At 41.4% G+C, this 20,751-nt stretch overlaps 1 protein-coding gene across 2 annotated transcripts in view; it reads right to left on the bottom strand.

Moving 5' to 3' along the window:
• Positions 1 to 20,751, bottom strand: part of orc1 (origin recognition complex, subunit 1) — a 39,209-nt gene that overhangs the window by 8,428 nt on the left and 10,030 nt on the right. Inside the window, exons 5-14 of one of the 2 annotated variants that reach the window (XM_063892336.1) lie at positions 17,449 to 17,674; positions 16,756 to 16,860; positions 16,452 to 16,514; positions 15,344 to 15,451; positions 14,986 to 15,232; positions 14,789 to 14,895; positions 14,228 to 14,329; positions 13,543 to 13,714; positions 2,739 to 2,846; positions 1,976 to 2,125 (exon numbers count right to left, since the gene is read on the bottom strand). In XM_063892336.1, the coding sequence (XP_063748406.1) occupies positions 1,976 to 2,125; positions 2,739 to 2,846; positions 13,543 to 13,714; positions 14,228 to 14,329; positions 14,789 to 14,895; positions 14,986 to 15,232; positions 15,344 to 15,451; positions 16,452 to 16,514; positions 16,756 to 16,860; positions 17,449 to 17,674 (1,388 nt within the window). The remainder of the gene's footprint in view (positions 1 to 1,975; positions 2,126 to 2,738; positions 2,847 to 13,542; positions 13,715 to 14,227; positions 14,330 to 14,788; positions 14,896 to 14,985; positions 15,233 to 15,343; positions 15,452 to 16,451; positions 16,515 to 16,755; positions 16,861 to 17,448; positions 17,675 to 20,751) is intronic. The other variant, XM_063892337.1, reaches the window with a different exon arrangement.

Here is a 20,751-nt window from a genome sequence, read left to right on the forward strand (position 1 = left end):
CTGTCCACAACCTCAAACAGTCATACTCCAAACTCCACTATGGCCAAGACCAAAGAGCTGTCAAAGGAGACCAGAGACAAAATTGTAGACCTGCACCAGGCTGGGAAAACTGAATCTGCAATAGGTAAGCAGCTTGGTGTGAAGAAATCAACTGTGGGAGCAATTATTAGAAAATAGAAGACATAAAAGACCACTGCTAATCTCCCTCGATCTGGGGCTCCACGCAAGATCTCACCCCGTGGGGTCAAAATGATCACAAGAACGGTGAGCAAAAATCCCAGAACCACACGGGGGGACCTAGTGAATGACCTGCAGAGAGCTGGGACCAAAGTAACAGAGGCTACCATCAGTAACACACTACGCCGCCAGGGACTTAAATCCTGCAGTTCCAGACGTGTCCCCCTGCTTATGCCAGTACATGTCCAGGCCCGTCTGAAGTTTGCTAGAGGGCATTTGGATGATCCAGAAGAGGGTTGGGAGAATGTCATATGGTCAGATGAAACCAAAATAGAACTTTTTGGTAAAAACTCAACTCGTGATGTTTGGAGGAGAAAGAATGCAGAGTTGCATCCAAAGAACACCATACCTACTGTGAAGCATGGGGGTGGAAACATCATGCTTTGGGGCTGTTTTTCTGCACAGGGACCAGGACGACTGATCCATGTAAAGGAAAGAATGAATGGGGCCATGTATCGTGAGATTGTGAGTGAAAACCTCCTTCCATCAGCAAGGGCACTGAAGATGAAGCGTGGCCGGGTCTTTCAGCATGACAATGATCCCAAACACACCGCCAGGGCAACGAAGGAGTGGCTTCGTAAGAAGCATTTCAAGGTCCTGGAGTGGCCTAGCCAGTCTCCAGATCTCAACCCCATAGAAAATCTTTGGAGGGAGTTGAAAGTCCGTGTTGCCCAGCGACAGCCCCAAAACATCACTGCTTTAGAGGAGATCTGCATGGAGGAATGGGCCAAAATACCAGCAACAGTGTGTGAAACCTTGTGAAGACTTACAGAAAACGTTTGACCTCTGTCATTGCCAACAAAGGGTATATAACAAAGTATTGAGATGAACTTTTGTTATTGACCAAATACTTATTTTCCACAATCATTTGAAAATTAATTCATCAAAAATCCTACAATGTGATTTTCTGGATTTTTTTCCCCTCATTTTCTCTCTCATAGTTGAGGTATACCTATGATACAAATTACAGGCCTCTCTCATCTTTTTAAATTGGAGAACTTGTACAATTGGTGGCTGACTAAATACCTTTTTGCCCCACTGTATAACAACGGGATCCTGAAGGTTTGGGGTTATATGAAATGGAGAAAATCACATATCTTACGGCTTCAGGAACATTTTAAAGAGCTGGAGGCCTGTGATGCTCTGCTGCTACAATAATGCATATGATCAAGGCCCTCAACTATCCTACCTGTTATCTTCATTCATTTGTTTATTCTTTCATTCCCTTAATTGTTATTATTTATGACTGCATTTTTTGTTGTTGTTTCTTTCTCATTTATTTGTATTATATTTTATTATTTTTTTGTCTGCTGTATTCACTGTTTTGATCTTGGCAATCATTTCTGTATTGGTTTTGTAATTTTGTATGTTTGTTCTTGTGATGTTCAAATCAAAAACAAGTCAAATTAAAAGTTTTCTTTGTCTGCACCTGGAAATATTGATGGGCATAATATAAATGCAAGATCTGTTGTGTTTTTGGTACACATGCAATATCTGTTTTTGCCTGAAAGAAATTAAAACTGGCAACCTAATCGACTGGTGGTATAAATACAGCCTTCAGCTTTTTAAAAATTATGAGAATTTCCATCTATTTCAACAAAAAAATTGAGAACCATGTTCATTTTTGACAAAACTAGAATTAATTCCTCTAGACAAGACAACAAAACAGCAGTGACAGTGTAAACGGATCCCAGAACTGATGATAAAGTGCTCCTCAGGACAGGGTTAGCTTCCTCACCAGTCTGCTGGCCACTCTGTTAATCATGATCCTCTCCGGCAGGTCCATAGTGTTGGCGATGGTCAGCACAACCAGGCGGGCGTTGCGCCGTGTCGGCCAGTCAAACAGATTGTACATGACGTTCTGCTTCCTGGTCCATAACAGGTCCAACTATACCACACAAAGGGTTATAGATGGTTAACATGCCGTCAAGGGATCACATCGATCTTCTGGTGTCGAACAACTAGGCCTTTTGGATTCCTATCATAAAAGAATTGTGTCAAAATGATACTACGGTGGGCAAAATGGGTGCGATGAATATGTACGTACATACATACATATATATACACATGTATATATACATATATATAGATATATATATATATATATCTCTATATATATATATATATATCTCTATATATATATATATATATCTCTATATATATATATATATATAGAGATATATATATATATATATCTCTATATATATATATATCTCTATATATATATATATAGAGATATATATATATATATATATATATATATATATATATAGAGATATATATATATATATATATATATATATAGAGATATATATATATATATATATATCTCTATATAGAGATATAGAGAGAAAGATAGAGAGAGATAGATAGAGAAAGAGAGAGAGATAGAGAGAAAGACAGATAGAGAGATAGAATCATGATACATTTTTATTAGGAGATAAAGATAGTTGTTTTGGGGAAATTGCAACAAAATAAAAGCTTGTTAATATGAAACTGACTTCGTCCACCAGCAGCACGGTGCTCTGCTTCCTGGGCGCAGGGTTGCTGAATCTCTTCTCCAACAGAGCTGCTGCGTGGTCTGCCGTGGCCTTCTGACCTGTGAGTTTCTGCAGGACCAGACGGCTCAGTCAGTAAACACAAAAGAACACACCAAAAGGTATTACATTTCCCAAAATGCATCTGGCTTTTGACAGAGAGCATGGCTCGATTTGGACTAGTGTTTCCACGATGCACCGATACCGATAGAAAGGTATCACGAAATCCTGCCGTTAACAACACAACGATTCCCCCCATTTCATTCATAGGTCTGCAAAAGCTAAAATCCCAAAGTTCAGGCCAGAGGGAGATTCTCTCCCATATCCCTCCCCCCGGCATGAAACGCCTCGATTGGATTCCTTTCTTTACTTCCTGGTTCAGTTCCATATCTCACTGACTTCCCCGTGATACGGAACTGAATAAGCCAATAGCAGTGCAAGCCGCTCCGTAAAGCCGACCCGAGCAGAGGAACCATGGCGAGGAGAAGCTACCAGTTTCACTGCGAACCAAAACTTTCTTTGTTTGCCATACCAAAGGAAGAACATGTGAAGAACAAGTCGCATGCATTTATTTTTACCACTATTCCCCCGGAGCAAAAACCCAAATTATGGTTGTGTTCTCGACACTTCACTGAATTGTGGAGCTGTTGTGGAAGTTGAGCCGCAAGCAAACTGCTTGCCTCTGCAAAGTTGCAAGCTAACGCTACGCTACCAAGCTTTTAGGCTGTATGCCCACTAACTTTCCCTAAATTGTGCAGAAATACGGCGATGGTTTTTCATTCACAACACGTTAACCTCTTAAGCCCAGACGCAACGACTTGTAAGAAACAGCGTCTCAGGGCATGTTAACATTTAACAACCTATTAATGTGGCATACCCATTTAACTGGAAGAAACTCAGCTACAAGACCATATTAACCATTTTTACCAAAAAGAAACATAATTCCAACACCAAGCGTCTAAATCAGTACTTCATGCTATCTACACAAACCACATATCATATGAAACCTGAGATTCCACAGATTCCATTGGTATAAGTCAGACATGTGGACTCGAGTCACATGACTTGGACTCGAGTCAGACTCGAGTCATGATTTTAATGACTTCAGACTTGATCAAATTCGGCATGACTTGCGACTCGACTTGGACCTGAATACTATTAACTCGAGACTTGACTCGGACTTTGCCTCTTTTACTTGTAATGACTTGACATGTCTCGAGTCAAAAACTAAATTTCCTGATCATGGACATCCTTCCCTGCAATGCGAACTTGCGAAGCCCCGAAGAACGTGAAGTGCGAAAGCAGGCAGGCAAGCGCGAGCGATGGATTCATGTGGCGGATTTTGGCCTTTTTGGATTGGATCAGGGACTTAACCAACGTGATTGGATATTCCCGGCTCTCCCCTCATTAATATTCACGATTTCACCCAGAGTCGGCGTCAGAGCAGATCTACAGGAGGGGCATTGGTTCAGCAGTGGGGGGGCACTGCCGTTTGATAAATATTTTAAAAACAAAATATGTTTTTCTTTATTAATAATAATAATAATAATAATAATAATTTCATTAGCGAATTTCGTTTTTTGTTGTTGCTAATTTCTATATCATGTCACTCAGGGAAGCTACACCGGGCACATAACTGAAGCGTTCCGTTCGCGACACTTAAAAAACAACAACAACAGATTACCCACCTCTGACATGTCAGAAATAGTTTTAAATGCACCTCCAGAAAACCATTTAGTAGGCGGTAGGCTGGTTATATACATATATACATTTAGACAACCTCATCATCATAAACAGGGCCCTGTACAACATAGCTATATTAGGTCTAGGTAAAATGACCGGACGTTATGGGCTGACATCACGACATATGGCCTAGGCACGCATTCGGGCAGCAAGTAGCCTAACAGACAAGCCACACACCAGGCAGAAATGTCATAAGCCCATGTATTTTACAGGCAGCCGAGTATAAAACACAAATGCAGATAGACCCAGTAAACGTTAATCAACAATTCACCTGCTTAGGCCTTATCATGAAAGCCAGGGCTGGCTTCAACAAGTGAAATTAACAAACAACAACTTACGGTCAGAAGAGCTGCAGGCGACGAGTGTTGCTGCTGAACTTTCAAAGTACTGTGTCCTTCCATTCGCTTGTGCATTTGCGAGTCAAGTCTTGCAAGCTGTACCAACCGGGCCTTTCTCTCGTGTAACATTGAGCGTTTGTTTTCCGAAAAAACATTTCTCAGAGTGGAGAATGAATTCTCACACATAGCTGTAGATGCACCAAATGTTAATGCATGTTTAAAAGCAGTCAGCACACTGGGCATGGCAATCAGATGGTTGTGGTACTTTGAGATGATGTGCTGTATGGTCCAGTCTCCCTCCATTGCTTGCTTTTGTGACATTAAAAACTCTTTAGCAACTTCGAACTCAGCGTCAATTAAAACTGATTGTGACAGGTCGAGAATATGCTTCACAGCTTTCACATCAAGGAAATGATCACCTTCAGGATTTAGTGCTGCAAGTGCACTTGCCAGTTGTGAGTTGCGCTCGCTGAATCTACGCTCCAGTTCCCCAACCAACAAATCAATCGTGTTGTAGTACAATCTCCGAAGTTCAGTTTCGCAGTCATCATCACCTCTGGCTCTGTATCCTCCTGTAGGCCCCATAACGATGTAACCATCCATCCGTGTGTTCTCTGTGCGTCTCCGTTTGGGCCCAGGTCTCAGTGACTCGCTGGTGGCTGTGGCAGTATCCAGCACCTGCTTAAACTCCTCATCACAACGCAGTTTTTTAACACATGCTGTTGCACTCGCCACAACACTTAAACCCGTCAACAAGTCAGTGTCCTCTCTCTGTAGAAGCTTGTTCGGTGGATCCAATAGAGAAAGGACCCCGTGGGTTAAGTTGACAAGGAACATTAAACTTGGCTCAGACACCTCGCGTAGTAGGCCAGTAGCTTCCATTCTCGTCTCTGCGCCATAGTTCAGCACTGTGTCAGCATCGGTCAGAATCGATTTGATGTCATTGAAAGACTTACGAATGACTGAGACAGTGGCAAGATGCCCTGTCCATCTCTGCTCCAGAAGACGTTTAAGCTGAACACCTTTGTAATGCATAGCAACCGTTGGCTTCCTACAGAATTTGTAGAGGGAATTGCAAACCTCAAAAAACTCTGAAAGTGCAGACTCTGCAGACATGACATGGACCACAACCAAATGCAACTGATGGTTGAGGCAGTGCACATACGGAATTTCACGTCCAAGTCTCTCCTGTAGAATTTTCTGACCACCACCACGTTTCCCCGACATAAGCGAAGCTCCATCATACACCCGACTCAGAATTTTTGAGGTATCCAGGCCAACCTTGTTCAGCTCTGTGAGAACGGTATCAGTTAATGTCTGTGCGTCACCTTTCTGACAAGTAGCGATGCACAGTAGACGCTCTGTAACTTCGTATGAATCATTCACAAACCGAAGCACAATGGAAATATTTTCACATCCTGTGGGGTCACGCGTTCCATCAACTTTCAAAGTATAGTAGGAGTCACCTATAGCCTCTGTCACGACACTACTGAGTGTTCTTATTAGTTCATTTTGCATATCATGACAGGTGTAAGTGGCATTGCGAGGGATTGTCTTCACGACATTAGCCAATTCAGGATCCTTGTGGATGGTATAATTAAGCATGGAAAGGAAAAGTCCAGACCCCTCCTCCGACATGTCATCCAAAGCATCAACCTTCCCCCGTAGCGGCAACTGGTTTCCAACCAAGAACCCAACTATATCGATTAGTGACGACACATAATACCGGTTTTTCTTCAGTTGGCTTGCATTGACAAGGGTTGATACCTCATTCTCTGTATTGCGATGCATCTCTCTCTCTTTCCACATTGCATAACAAGACATGTGGTCCTTCGAAGTTTCATGTTTATGAAATCCACGGTCTTTGGCCATAGCGTGTTTCCAGTTACGATAGCCCACATTAGCGAAGGCATCCAATGTTCCAGATTTTCTAGTGCAGCTGAACATCCGACAGCAAAAACAAAATGCTGTGTCTGCCTTGACACTATACTCCAACCACTCTCCGTTGTGAAACCATTTCTCAACAAATGATCGCCCCTTACCATTGTAGCAGTTACAGGATACTGTTTTAACACAATTTGGACAGGCCCGTCAGTCCCCAGATCATCAACCACGGTCCGCTGGCTAGGCGAGCTTGTAGATCGTTGCGCTGCGCTGGTTAAGACCGTTGGCGGTTGTCCGAAGCTAGCGTTAGCCGAAGGGCCAGGACCAGGTCGACTCTCAGAGACCGTGGCTGTACTGGTGGCTGGATTGTCAGAGTCTACTGCTGGAAGAGGCTGGTGAAGAGGAGGAGGTGGAGGTCTAAGCCATTTTCGTAAATCCATTGTCAATAATTAGGCCAACTGCATTATGATATAGACGGACAAACTTTTCAATTTCAAACCAACAACTTGAAATGGATTCTGCGCGCTGCAGCTCACTGTTATGTTTAGAATGCGAAATCAAATGTATCAAGTTTATTCAGCGACCAATGAGCGTTGACCAAGCCTAGTAGCCTGCTATGCATGCACAACCAAAATTATGCGTTCTCACCGTTAATTTTATTTTATTTCATTTAAGTTACACTTTGCACATTTAATATTCAAAGAATAACTAAAAGGGATATTTTTTTTGCCGAGGTAAGTCCTGTGGTAGGGGGGGGCATCAATGAGCGCTAGGGGGGGCACGGCCCTCGAATGCCCCCCATAGCGCCGGCACTGATTTCACCTACGGAAAAGATGCAATTGGGACACACAGACTCACACACACACACACACTTTTCATTTTCCCGATGCGAACCGTAAAATAACTGCCCCTATTTTTCTCTCTCTGCTGTTTTTGTAATGCAGATTAAACATTGCTTATTGAAATATTAAGTCTCATTGTAATTAAAGGAAAATGTTTACGTACTGTAACTGGCATGCTGAAGCACTGCTTTCAGACATCCACTCAGCTCATATGCCTCACTGGTCAAGGCGCTTTAATAACTTTATGGTCACACTGGTGCCTTCCGTGCTAATACAATCCAAACCCAATATTCACTCTCACTTCTTCTCTCACGATACTTTGAAGGTCTTAGGGCGCATGTGTATATCGTAAAAGATTTCAATACAGAAACATTGAACATATTTCAATCTGTATTTATAAAATTAGACTGTAGAGTAGATTGATATGTTAAAATTATGATCGATAGTCTAATAATTGCAATATTAAGTGAAGAGTACACTGACTAGTTCAGGACTTGAAAAAGATCGGGACTTGGACTCGACTTGGCTTTGAGGTGACTCGGACTCGACTTGCCCTTCTCTGTCTTTACTTGGGACTTGACTTATCTCATCACTGTATGACCAAAACTCCCTGAACTAGCAGCCAAGAAAGAGCAAGAAAACTGCTTCACTTTACAGAGCCATAGCTATAAACAGTCTTTGCTGTTTGTGATCAAAAGTTGTTTTCAAGGACATAAAGACTTGGCCGTTAACAATTTATTTTAAAAAATGTATCAAAAGTCCCCCCTCTCCCCCAGTGGGAGTAATCGCAGGCTCAAGACGTGAGATCGACGGTCGGTTAGTTGGTAGCCTAGGCTAAATCAAAATGTCTGGAAACAAATCAGGTTTTCAAAAGAGAAAGAATTATAAACCGACTGAAAACACGCGATGTTGCTCCTGGGCCCAGAATAAATATGTTTATTCTTCATTGTCGGGTCACTCATTACTGGATCATCGAGCTGCATGAGACGGATACGACTGGCTGTCAGGAGAGGGAGAGCACTCCAATTATTTCTCCCGTGTTATTGTCCGAAGTTAATGTAAACTTTTGAATAATGTGCTTCATCTACTATAAGTAGTTTGTTTGACTGATTTTTTCACCCCATTGATATTTAGGACGGTTTCCCCTTTTGTGAGAAAAGTATCGAAATCGCAATTCTTGGTATCGGTATTGAAACAAAAATGTTGGTATCGTGACAACACTAATGTGGACATAATTATTTTTGCCTAACCTGTCCAAACACCTGGCCAAAAGGCATCCGATTCAGACGTACACCGCGTTCCAAATTATGCAAATTATATTTTTCTCAGATTTTCCAAAATAGTCGATGCAAATGACAGTATAATTTTCAAGTCATCAACCGTTAGAGTATAATTCAATTTTTATTGAAAAAACCTCCCAATGATTACAGTATTTTTTTCAAAAATAAAAAACTAAAAAAAACTTCCAAATTATTATGCACAACATATAGGTTGTAAAACTAAACTAAAAATGGTCATTTGTTGAATTTGCGGCATTAGAAAAAAAACAAAAAACATCTTAACAGGCCAAGTTACCATAGGACCCCTTCTTTGATATCACCTTCACAGTTCTTGCATCCATTGAACTTGTGAGTTTTTGGAGACTTTATGGTTGATTTTCTTTGCAGGATGTCAGAATAGCCTCCCTAAGCTGCTGTTTTGATGCGAACTGCCTCCCACCCTCATAGATCTTTTGCTTGAGGATGCTCCAAATGTTCTCAATAGGGTTGAGGTCAGGGGAAGATGGGGGCCACACTATGAGTTTCTCTCCTTTTATGCCCATAGCAGTCAATGACACAGAGGTATTCTTTGAAGCATGAGATGGTGCATTGTCATGCATGAAGATTATTTTACTACGGAAGGCACGGTTCTTCTTTTTGTACCACGGAAGAAAGTGGTCAGTCAGAAACTCTATATACTTTGCCGAGGTCATTTTCACACCTTCAGGGACCCTAAACGGGCCTACCAGCTCTCTCCCCATGATTCTGGCCCAAAACATGACTCCGCCACCTCCTTGCTGCCGTCGCAGCCTTGTTGGGACATGGTGGCCATCCACCAACCATCCACTACTCCATCCATCTGGACCATCCAGGGTTGCACGGCACTCATCAGTAAACAAGACTGTTTGAATGTACAGGCTTTTAGCTAGGATTTTTTTACAGGGTGTCCAATTTTTTTTCAATGGCCTAGCAACGTGCGAGCGCCGCAGGCGTGAGTATTGTAGGGGGGCCAGGGGGCACCCCCCCCCCGAAATGTTTTGAAATTCATAACTCTCTGAAACACTATTTCCTGCATTTTGAGGTGCACATTTTGTGGAATACAGCCACGTTTTATCTCTTTGTTACATTATTTTTCTGCTGAGGCTTGGAGGAGGTATGTGTGTGTGTCGGGGGGTGGGGAAGAACAGATCATTTGTTGGTAATATTATAATTACACTGATTGATATACAATATAATATGTTTCATAAGTTAATACAAAGAACAGTGAGTGTAACTGAAACTAAAAGGTACAACTTAATTGTCACATACATCTTGTATGTCTACTTATTCAATTTTGTTAATCTATATCATATATTTATGCAAGACACTTAGCATACAGTTGTATTAGCTATGTGTTTGTGATGGTTTTCTGACTTTCACACCTTTGAACATTCGCACAACAAAACAATTCTTACATGACTACTCTGCTGGAAGAAGCTGGAGATCGTTGTCTGTGTTCTTCCACTTTTCCTCATCTTTCACAGTAACTTGAAGAAATAATTTTCATTTAGCCTTCATATCAAATCAATCAAATATTATAAAGGACATTCTCAACTGTAAATATGTCAATAGTGGGAATTAAGTACACTGTTGTCCACAAACAACATCCATTTATCGATCGTTTAAAAGTAAAGGCTCCCTATTATTCAAAGGAATTATACACATTTTGATCTCCGTCATGCGCCCCCTTCCCCACTACAGTTCTCACGGGTCGCATCGTCCTGACGTTTTTGTTGTTGTTTTTCCCCCGGTTCATCGACAGTTATTGCCACCAAAGAAGCCAGAAAAACTCTGAAATACTCCTACAGTTATCAGGCTTTCTGTCATGTTTGTAAAGATTGTTAAAAGTTTCAAGCTTACCTGCACTTTCTTCCCGCGAAAAAGGTTAAAGAGATATCAGATATTCCACCAATACAGCGCCCGTCCACGCGAATTTTGATCACATTCAGGGAAGTTACCGGGGAAAACAGCGGAGGAAAAAATTAGGGCGTCTTTAGGGCGTCTTGCCTAAAAGTAGGGCGTCTAATTTCTTATTATTTTTAGTACAGGGGACGCCCACCTACCTAAAAGCCTGTTCATGTATTTCTGAGCCCACTGCAACTGTTTCTGCTTGTGAGCATTGTTTAGGGGTGGCCGAATAGTAGATTTATACACAACTGCAAACCTCTGGAGGATCCTACACCTTGAGGTTCGCGGGACTTCAGAGGCATAAGCGGCTTCAAATACCCGTTTGCTGCTTTGTAATGGCATTTTAGCAGCTGCTCTCTTAATCCGATGAATTTGTCTGGCAGAAACAAATTGGCATGCTCCGTGCTCTGCCTCATTATGCCTTTATCTGCACAAACCTGTCTCTGCTCTGAATCAGCTACAAATATCTTCACAGTACGATGATCACGCTTAAGTTTTCGTGAAATATCTAATGTTTTCATACCTTGTCCAAGGTATTGCACTATTTGATGCTTTTCGGCCACAGAGAGATCCTTTTTCTTTCCCATATTGCTTGAAACCTGTGGCCTACCCTTCTTAAGTAGTTTTCCTTTGATTGGGCTCACCTGGCAAACCAATTATCACAGGTGTTTGATATTGATTTCAATGATCCAAAGAGCCCTGAGACAGAATATCATCCATGAGTTTAATTGAAAAACCATTAAAGGAATGTTTATGACACTTAAATCCAATTTGCATAATAATTTGGAACGCGGTGTAGAAATGCACAGTTATCGACCGCCATAACTCGCAGCTCTGTCACTCCAGTAACGTGTAAGGTGGGTTTTGTTTATGTTCTACCCATAATAAAATGTATAATTATACTTGGATCTTTGTGTCTTGTTATTATTAGCAGAGAAAATGTAATGCATGTCGACTATAAAACAATGAATCCTACCAATGTAAGTAGGGGGGGGCTTGAAAATATTTCCAATTACCCAAGGGGGGCCTGACTGAAAAAGTTTGGGAACCACTGGGTTAAGGGAATAAAGAAAATAATGTGGGAAAAGACAAAATATAGTGTTTTAGTACCGTAATTTCTGGACTATAAGCCGCTACTTTTTTCCCACGCTTTGAACCTCGCGGCTTATACAATGACGCGGCTAATTTATGGATTTTTCCCGCTTTCATAAGCTTCATGCCGCCAAAATGGGATTTTGAAAAAAAATAGACAAAAAACTGAGCACCGTCACAAATCGAGCATGCTCAAACTTCCCATCATTCTGATTACAGTAGTCATTTTGTCACCCTCATCATGGCAAAGACACGGAGAAATGCATATGATGCAGCTTTCAAGTTGAAGCGAATCATCAGTCACACTGAAAACAACTGGGCATGAAAAAACGCACTTCACCTGTTTTCTGAGATGCACGGCATCGGGAGAAAATCTTCCACCGATGTTGATTTTTAAACGCATGACGATGCCAAAAGAAAAATTCTCGAGAGGAATTGTTGTCAAAGTCAACAAGAAAGGATGGATGACGGAAGGCCTAATGCATGAATGGCATACGGAGTGTTACGGCAAGCGACCGGGAGGATTCTTTCACAAGAACAAGGCTTTGCTCGTGTTGGACAGCATGAGGGCCCACATAACACTGTGAAAGAAGCCATCAAGAGGACAAACTAATTCCAGCTGTGATTCCTGGGGGCACAACAAAGTATTTGCAGCCACTCGACATCAGTATAAATCGTGCATTTAAGGTGGCGCTCCGTGTTCAGTGGGAGGCTTGGATGACAAGTGGGGAGAAATCCTTCACTAAAACGGGCCGCATGTGAAGAGCAACTTATGGTCAAGTCTGCCAGTGGGTCCTGACAGCGTGGAGCATTATCAAAAAATCCACTATCATCAACGGGTTTCGAAAGGCTGGACTGCTGCGTGTTGAAGAGGGCAGCATGAGCTCAGCGGGGAATTTGCCTCCGGATGAAAGTGACGAGAGCGACAATGAAGACGATCCAACATCGGATGAAGCAATTCTGAAGCTATTCAACTCCGACACCGAAGGAGATGACTTCAGTGGTTTCAGTGCACAGGAGGAGGAAGATAGTGACCAATGACTTTCTTGGTAGGCTACTGTTTACTGCTATTTTTTACATTTCTGTTACAAGCCGTGTTTCGTTAAAGCCTGTGTAAAGTTCATTCGTTTCAATGTACCAGTAGGCACCTGCGGCTTATAGACATGTGCGGCTTATTTATGTACAAAATACATCTTTTTTTTTTTATTCAGTGGGTGCGGCTTATATTCAGGTGCGCTTAATAGTCCGGAAATTACGGTACTGACTTCCTAAATCTGAGTTTGGTATATCTGGGCTGCAGCGCTCCCAGCTGGCCAAGCAAAACAATGGTAAGTGTCGTTTTTCATTCTAAAATGATCTCAGAAAAATAAAATGTGTCCGTTCCATTTTCTTATGGACACATTACTTTGTTGTATTAAAGTAAAAATGTGAGTAATTTGAAAAAAATAATCGAGGAGGAGGTGAAGAGATGAAAAAAAAAAAAAAAACTCTAAGCAAAAAGGTTAGACCTGATGGAGCACCAACATTTTGGTAGGTTTAAATATCCATCAAAAAAACATTATTGTTCATTTTACTGGTTATTGACCAGATTGACCTTTAGAAAATATACGACAAATCATTTGTGCATGCCTCTTTGTTTTTGGTGTGGTGTCACGGTCCTCACCTGAAGGATCTGGACATAGGCCTGATGAGGATCTGTCATCTTCATCCCATTGATCTCGATGAAGTGGAAAGGAGGGATCTCGTCCACATCGGTGGCATGCTGCAGACAGCGCATCACCTCGTGAACTGTGGCTGTCTTACCCGTGCCTGGCACACCAGAGATGTACATACACCTGAGCACAAGAAATAAACGGAAAAATAAGCAATAACATATTAACACAAGTAAATACAAATGTTCAAATTGTTAAAGCTATTCTAAAGAAGAGGCACTGTAATGAGGGATTTCTTCACATTCCAGTGCCATTGATTGGGATAATTATTGACTGATCCAAACTGAATGGATAGACATACTTTTAAATGTGGGGGTTATTCCATTGTGTTTTCTTATTTCATTTTGGTAGTTTCATTTCTTCAGGACTTCAGAAACAGCTCATCAGCTCACATGCAAACTGACTCACAGGATAAGACTGGGCCAAGTGTTGCGGTAAGAAAACCAAAACAATACTTAAAAAATATATATACCATGGTGTGGGGAAAGGTTTTTTTTTCATAGTCCATCAGAGTTCAGGAGCTTAGAAAAGCCGATATTTGAAGCAGAGCCTTTTGCAATTGTTACTATTTTTGGATATTATAGACAGATTTTGTGAACTGTGGGACAAAAGTCAGGATTGGGATCTGAATCTTACCCCCCCGTGCCGTCAACAACTTTGCTCTCCACAAAGCTGTAGATGTCCTGAAACTCTTGCTCTCTGCAGGGCAGAGACTCTGGCACTGAAGACACATGCAGCCTGAACAGACACATTGATTCACATTAACAAATATTACAAAATAAACATTAACAATACAAACAAGTGATACATGTTCAGTTAACTGTGCAGGCCTTCTGCCTGAAGATAAACATTTAAACTAAAAATATTGAGAATTAAATACGCAGATTAAGTGGAAAAATAAATGGTCATTTGTTTTTTTTTTAACATTTTCTCAGCAACTTTACAAAAGGTAAATTAATGACATATGGACTTCGGCTTCATGGCAAGACTTTGTGCCTTTGCCAAAATAACGCATTTTAAAAAGACATCCCCTTACACAATTTGGGGAATTAGTATTTTGAAATAATACTAATAATAATAATTTACAGACATTTAACTAACCAAGTAATAATATATTTAAACAAATATTATAAATTGTAAAAATCTAAACATTGGTCATGTCAAAGGATTGCTGCAGGATTTGAAGTTACATCACACCTCAGTCTGGCCTCTTCTAGAACATTAGCGGGCTGTTGTGCTGGTCTCAACCTGCAGGGGATGCTGGGAGTGGCGTGGTGAGGAGTCCGTGGCGTGCCGGGTGTGAACTGCCAACAGAGTTAAAAGAAACAAGGTGAGGAAATACAAGAACACAGTGAAACCATCCTATCCGTTTCAGATGTTTTCAAGACTTGTACCTTCTTGTTTGGGGTTCTTCGCGGCGTTCTGGTGGAGGTGTGAGTTCTCTGCTTGGAGCGAGAAGTACGAGACCCTGCCGCAGTATGTCTGCCTTTTTTAACCACCACCTCCTCATCGCTATCTAGCCCTGCCTCCTTTTCCACATCATCATCATCCTCACTGCTGCTCTGGAGTTCCTTTTTGGATGGAACAAACTCGTCTTCGTCCTCTCCGTCTGAGTTGAGGTCCTGCTTGTCCAGAAGATTCCTGATCGAACAGAGAGTGAAGCTTGAGTTCTCAGAATGTTTCCAGGATAACATGAATTGATTAATCAGGGCACTGGGAAATCCATTAGGAGGACTTGATTTCTGCACTCACAGCTGTTTTCTGATTCGAGAGGACACCAACTGGGCCGACTTTCTCTTGGAGCTCCTCGGTGTGGCGGTGACCGCCACAAACGGTGAGGATTCATTATCCACCTCAGCACTGAACACAGCAACAGTGTCAAATCGGTCATGTTTGAATGGTTTGCTAAGATTTATAATAAGCCGCTAACAAAGGTTTCAGGTGTTGTGTGTAGTAGATTTTTTTTGTCTCTTAGAATCAAGGTGCAGCGATAAAGAATGATGTACTACAATAGTCAAAAAACATAGATGTAATTTTTTTAAATTCACAATAAAAGTATGAAGAAATATTCCAAGAAGTAACTACAACATATCTGTTATTGAAATGGAAAAACATTACAGCTGTTTGCAGGAATGTGCGAAAGGTAACAGTACGAAAAAACAACAATATGTGTCAGGTACAGAGATGATAACCCAGAAGCTATGCGTTCAAAGTTTCTTTTGTTTCTGGAAGACTGACGCTCTCCTATCATTCATAAACACAGATTTGCCCTGTGTGCAAACTACACTACTAATCAATTACATTTTACCTCAATTGTCCAAGGGGGGGCCCATAGCACCATATATATATATATCTCTATCTTTGTGCATTTGTGGATGTAAACATGAAATATAACATTGCAATGAAACCAGTGGCTTAGCTGTAGGAAGCTAATTTTAGCCTACTGTATATGTAGTTAGGCAAGTTATCGCCATTAAAAGAATGACATTTTATGCATCATCCTCTCTAGTTTAAAGCGTACTTGTAGATGTAGAGATACCTTTTACTGGAATACATTGATACTGTAAAAACAGGAGGAATCTCCTCTCAGACAGAAACTGCAGTTTTAAGGAGCATGATTATTTTCCTTCTATACATGTGATGAGGTTTTGGACATTTATTAAGAATGTTCATTAGAGATAGATATCCTGCAAAAGTGTAGGACCCACTGAATTTAATATGCCTGTGTGCTACAGGTTGTCTGCTTTATATCAAAGATTGAGTAGGAATCAGCAGCTAAACTAAAATAAATAACTTTTGTTTAACACATACGACCGTCTCTTCCATCTGACAGCAATTTTAAATATATACATGTACTCACAGCATTTCCAGGGCGGGTTCCTTCAGTGTTTGCAGTTGCCTTTTTGTTGAGGGAGTGGTAGCTCTGTTCAAAGACACATTGCATTGTTGTGGATATAGTGTTTAGTTAAAGAACAATGAACCCAAATAAACACTTGTGTGACCGTAAACACAAACAAAACCTTTACCCCGCTGTGCTGACTCACACCTCAGAGGGACATCAAAGTTGATCAAATTAAATAACAACTAAGAGTTTTCGTAATTTCTTCTCTGACATGATTTTGTTGTGCCCCAATAGAAATGATTTGAGGACTTGACGGACTCACTTCTGCCCCCTGGTGGGTTTCTTTGGTGTGGCATTTCTTCTCCTGGGTGTCCTAACAAAGATATTTGGTAACACTTCGTCCATCACCAACTCCCCCTGCTGAGGACTTTTATCAAACACAGGAGCAGTTTAAAGCAGTTATATCTGCTTAAATCTGTGGAAAACCAGCTTTTTTAAACCACTTTACAGCCAAGTGACACAAGGTATATTGTTTGTACTTTTTTCATTTTACAACCACTCTTAAACCTTTGGACAGGGCTCACATTGATCTATCTGAAGCAGCTGCTCAGATGCCACAGGGTCCTGGTTTCTAAATGTTCTGAAGGCCACTGGGAGGATGTTATGTTGGGTCTAGGTAAAATTAAATAATTCAGTGTAGACTGGCCGATTATTAAAATTGTCTTGACTATTGGACATATTAAGATCACTACCAAGATCAACCTGGTGATCAAGGAGTCAGGGGATCACAAAGTTATTACAATTAATTCCAGGGGAAATAGGAACGTGTGAACCACATTTCATCACAATCCATCCAATTGTTGAGATATGTTTTATAAAGACTGACATATTTCTCTGTGCTGCTAGCACAGCTACAAATAACGATTCAATAATGTTTGAGTTTTGCATGAGAAATAAATATTAGGGATTTGTTTTCTTGCTGATATACTGTGGGCGCTTCGAGAGCGACGCTGACCTGGTGGAGTGGTCTGATGATGGAGAACTGTTGATTTCAGACAGACACATTTTGTTGAGGAGGACAGATGGCTTCAGGTTCTTCCTTGGGGGGGTGAGGCTGTGTTTGAGCATGACAGCCAGAGGAGGAGACGACGACAGTCTCTGAGCCAACATCAGCTCCGACTCTGAGTCCTCGTCCAGCAGCTGGTTCAGGTCCTCAGCGATCACAGACCTCTTCTCTGGACCTGACAAAACCAGCAGAGAATACACGAGTTCAGGATTTCTAAAACAAAATGAGCATATCATAAATGAAAATGCCAAAACTGCGTAATCATAACTTATTGTACCATAAATCAGGCCTGTAGTTACCACAACAGTTTTGATGTATGTTTTGAATATATATTGTTATTGTTGTAAAACAGTGGTTTTTTAGCAGTAACACTGAAAGGTATGTAAAATCATAGCAAAGCAAAAAAAGATATGTTATTACAGGTAGTTATACCTGGTAATTTCACCTTATAAAGTACATTGATATGTCCGTCTTAACTGTCTAAACCCATCCGGTAATGCAGATATGCTTTAATTATTATTCACTTTTATTTATTGTTTTGTGTCTTTGTGTAGTTTCAGAGACACTTCTGGTTTTAGTAATGCTTCTATGTAGTTGTTGCACATCAATGTGTCGGTTTTGAGTTGTTTAGGCCTCTTTTTTTGTCATTTTATGTATCTTTTTAATTAGACATCATTTTGTGGTTTTGTGTCTCAAAGCAGCTGTTTTGCCTCTCTTTGTAAATGTGTTTGACTCTTTGTTTCTTTGTCTTTGTTGTCTGTTTGTTTTGGATAGTTTGAGTCTGGTTTGTGTCAGTATGAGGGACATTTTACAGGTGAAAATGGGGCCATTTATTTTTTCATACATGGATGGATTATGCTTTAGGGCTTCTCCGCATTTCCTTTTCAGCTCCTCCGATTGAACCTCCAACTTCTTATCTCGAGTTATGTGAAAGTTATCCAGAATTATCTTAGTGTACAGTGGAGAAAACAAAAGGTTTGTGACCTGGCTGCTAATGGTTGAAAACTGTGAAGACTCCTGCTGTCCAGCCAGGGCAAACTTTCACATGTTACAGCTACACTAAAATATGGGTCATTGTCAGCACTGATACGCAGAGTGCATACTGATCAGAGCTGTGGTTTAAAAATTCCAGACTACCAACAGTGATTCATTTGGCCAAATGATCGGCCAGAACTGATATACAGTGGGGAGAACAAGTATTTGATACACTGCCGATTTTGCAGGTTTTCCCACTTACAAACCATGCAGAAGTCTGTCATTTTTATCATACGTACTCTTCAACTGTGAGAGACGAAATCTAAAACAAAAATCTCAGTGTATGATTTTTAAATAATTAATTTGCATTTTATTGCATGACATAAGTATTTGATCACCTACCAACCAGTAAGAATTCTGGCTCTCACAGACCTGTTAGTGTTTCTTTAAGAAGCCCTCCTGTTCTCCACTCATTACTTGTATTAACTGCACCTGTTTGAACTCGTTACCTGTATAAAAGAGACCTGTCCACACACTCAATCAAACAGACTCCAACCTCTCCACAATGACCAAGACCAGAGAGCTGTGTAAGGACATCAGGGATACAATTGTAGACCTGCACAAGGCTGGGATGGGCTACAGGACAATAGGCAAGCAGCTTGGTGAGAAGGCAACAACTGTTGGCGCAATTATTAGAAAATGGAAGAAGTTCAAGATGACGGTCAATCTCCCTCAGTCTGGGGCTCCATGCAAGATCTCACCTCGTGGGGCATCAATGATCATGAGGAAGGTGAGGGATCAGCCCAGAACTACACGGCAGGACCTGGTCAATGACCTGAACAGAGCTGGGACCACAGTCTCAAAGAAAACCATTAGTAACACACTACGCCGTCATGGATTCAAGTCCTGCAGCGCACGCAAGGTCCCCCTGTTCAAGCCAGCGCATGTCCTGGCCCGTCTGAAGTTTGCCAATGACCATCTGGATGATCCAGAGTAGGAATGGGAGAAGGTCATGTGGTCTGATGAGACAAAAATAGAGCTTTTTGGTCTAAACTCCACTCGCCGTGTTTGGAGTAAGAAGAAGGATGAGTACAACCCCAAGAACACCATCCCAACCGTGAAGCATGGAGGTGGAAACATCATTCTTTGGGGGGGGATGCTTTTCTGCAAAGGGGACAGGACGACTGCACCGTATTGAGGGGAGGATGGATGAGGCCATGTATCGCGAGATCTTGGCCAACAACCTCTTTCCCTCAGCAAGAGCATTGAAGATGGGTCGTGGCTGGGTCTTCCAGCATGACAACGAGCCGAAACACACAGCCAGGGCAACTAAGGAATAGCTCCGTAAGAAGCATCTCAAGGTCCTGGAGTGGCCTAGCCAGTCTCCAGACCTGAACCCAATAGAAAATCTTTGGAGGGAGTTGAAAGTCCGTATTGCCCAGCGACAGCCCCAAAACCCGAAGGATCTGGAGAAGATCTGGATGAAGGAGTAGGCCAAAATCCCTGCTGCAGTGTGTGCAAACCTGGTCAAGAACCACAGGAAACGTCTGATCTCTGTAATTTAGGGGTGGGCGATATACCGGTATGATAGTAAAAACCGGTATTGTGCTGCGCCATGATATGAATTTTGAGATATCGTTGATACCGCGGTATTCATAAATTCATAAATTGGTGTTCATAGTGGGTCGCATTGTCGAACATTCTTTGTCTTCTGAAGTATATTCAAACGGGCTTCGGAAGATTAACCTAACAACAGATCTCCGCTGGATTAATGAATGCCTGGACGTGTTCCTAAACAGCCTGTCTGTTCCTAAAACAGCTGTGCACAGAGTGCTTGTGCACCTAATTTCCATACAAAAACGCTCCACGAGCTCCTTATAAGGGCATGCAAGACGTGCGAACAATCCAGACTCCACAGGCAACGCGAAAGCAATTTTAAACGATCAAAATCATGACATTATCTTAGGACATCACAATGTCTAGTAGAATCATGAATGTAGATGTGAAACGGAATTTTTTAGTCCGCGATAAGCATAATAGCGTGTTTAGAACAAAGTTTTGGAAATCTTTTCCCCCGTGACTGATTTCGTAACTTCTAGCAAGCAGGGGCTGGCTTGAGCAGAATGGTTTTTCAGTGAGGAGACGCACAACGCTAAATGCGTATGCAGTGAGTGATATTAGCCTACTGTAATTATGCCCATTATTTGATTTAAGTAATACAATACAACAGAAGGTAAGCAAGAAACAAAGGCCTGGTCCATATACAAGCCTGCCCCA

Source organism: Eleginops maclovinus, chromosome 9 (genome assembly GCF_036324505.1).
Source record: "Eleginops maclovinus isolate JMC-PN-2008 ecotype Puerto Natales chromosome 9, JC_Emac_rtc_rv5, whole genome shotgun sequence".
NCBI lineage: Eukaryota > Metazoa > Chordata > Actinopteri > Perciformes > Eleginopidae > Eleginops > Eleginops maclovinus.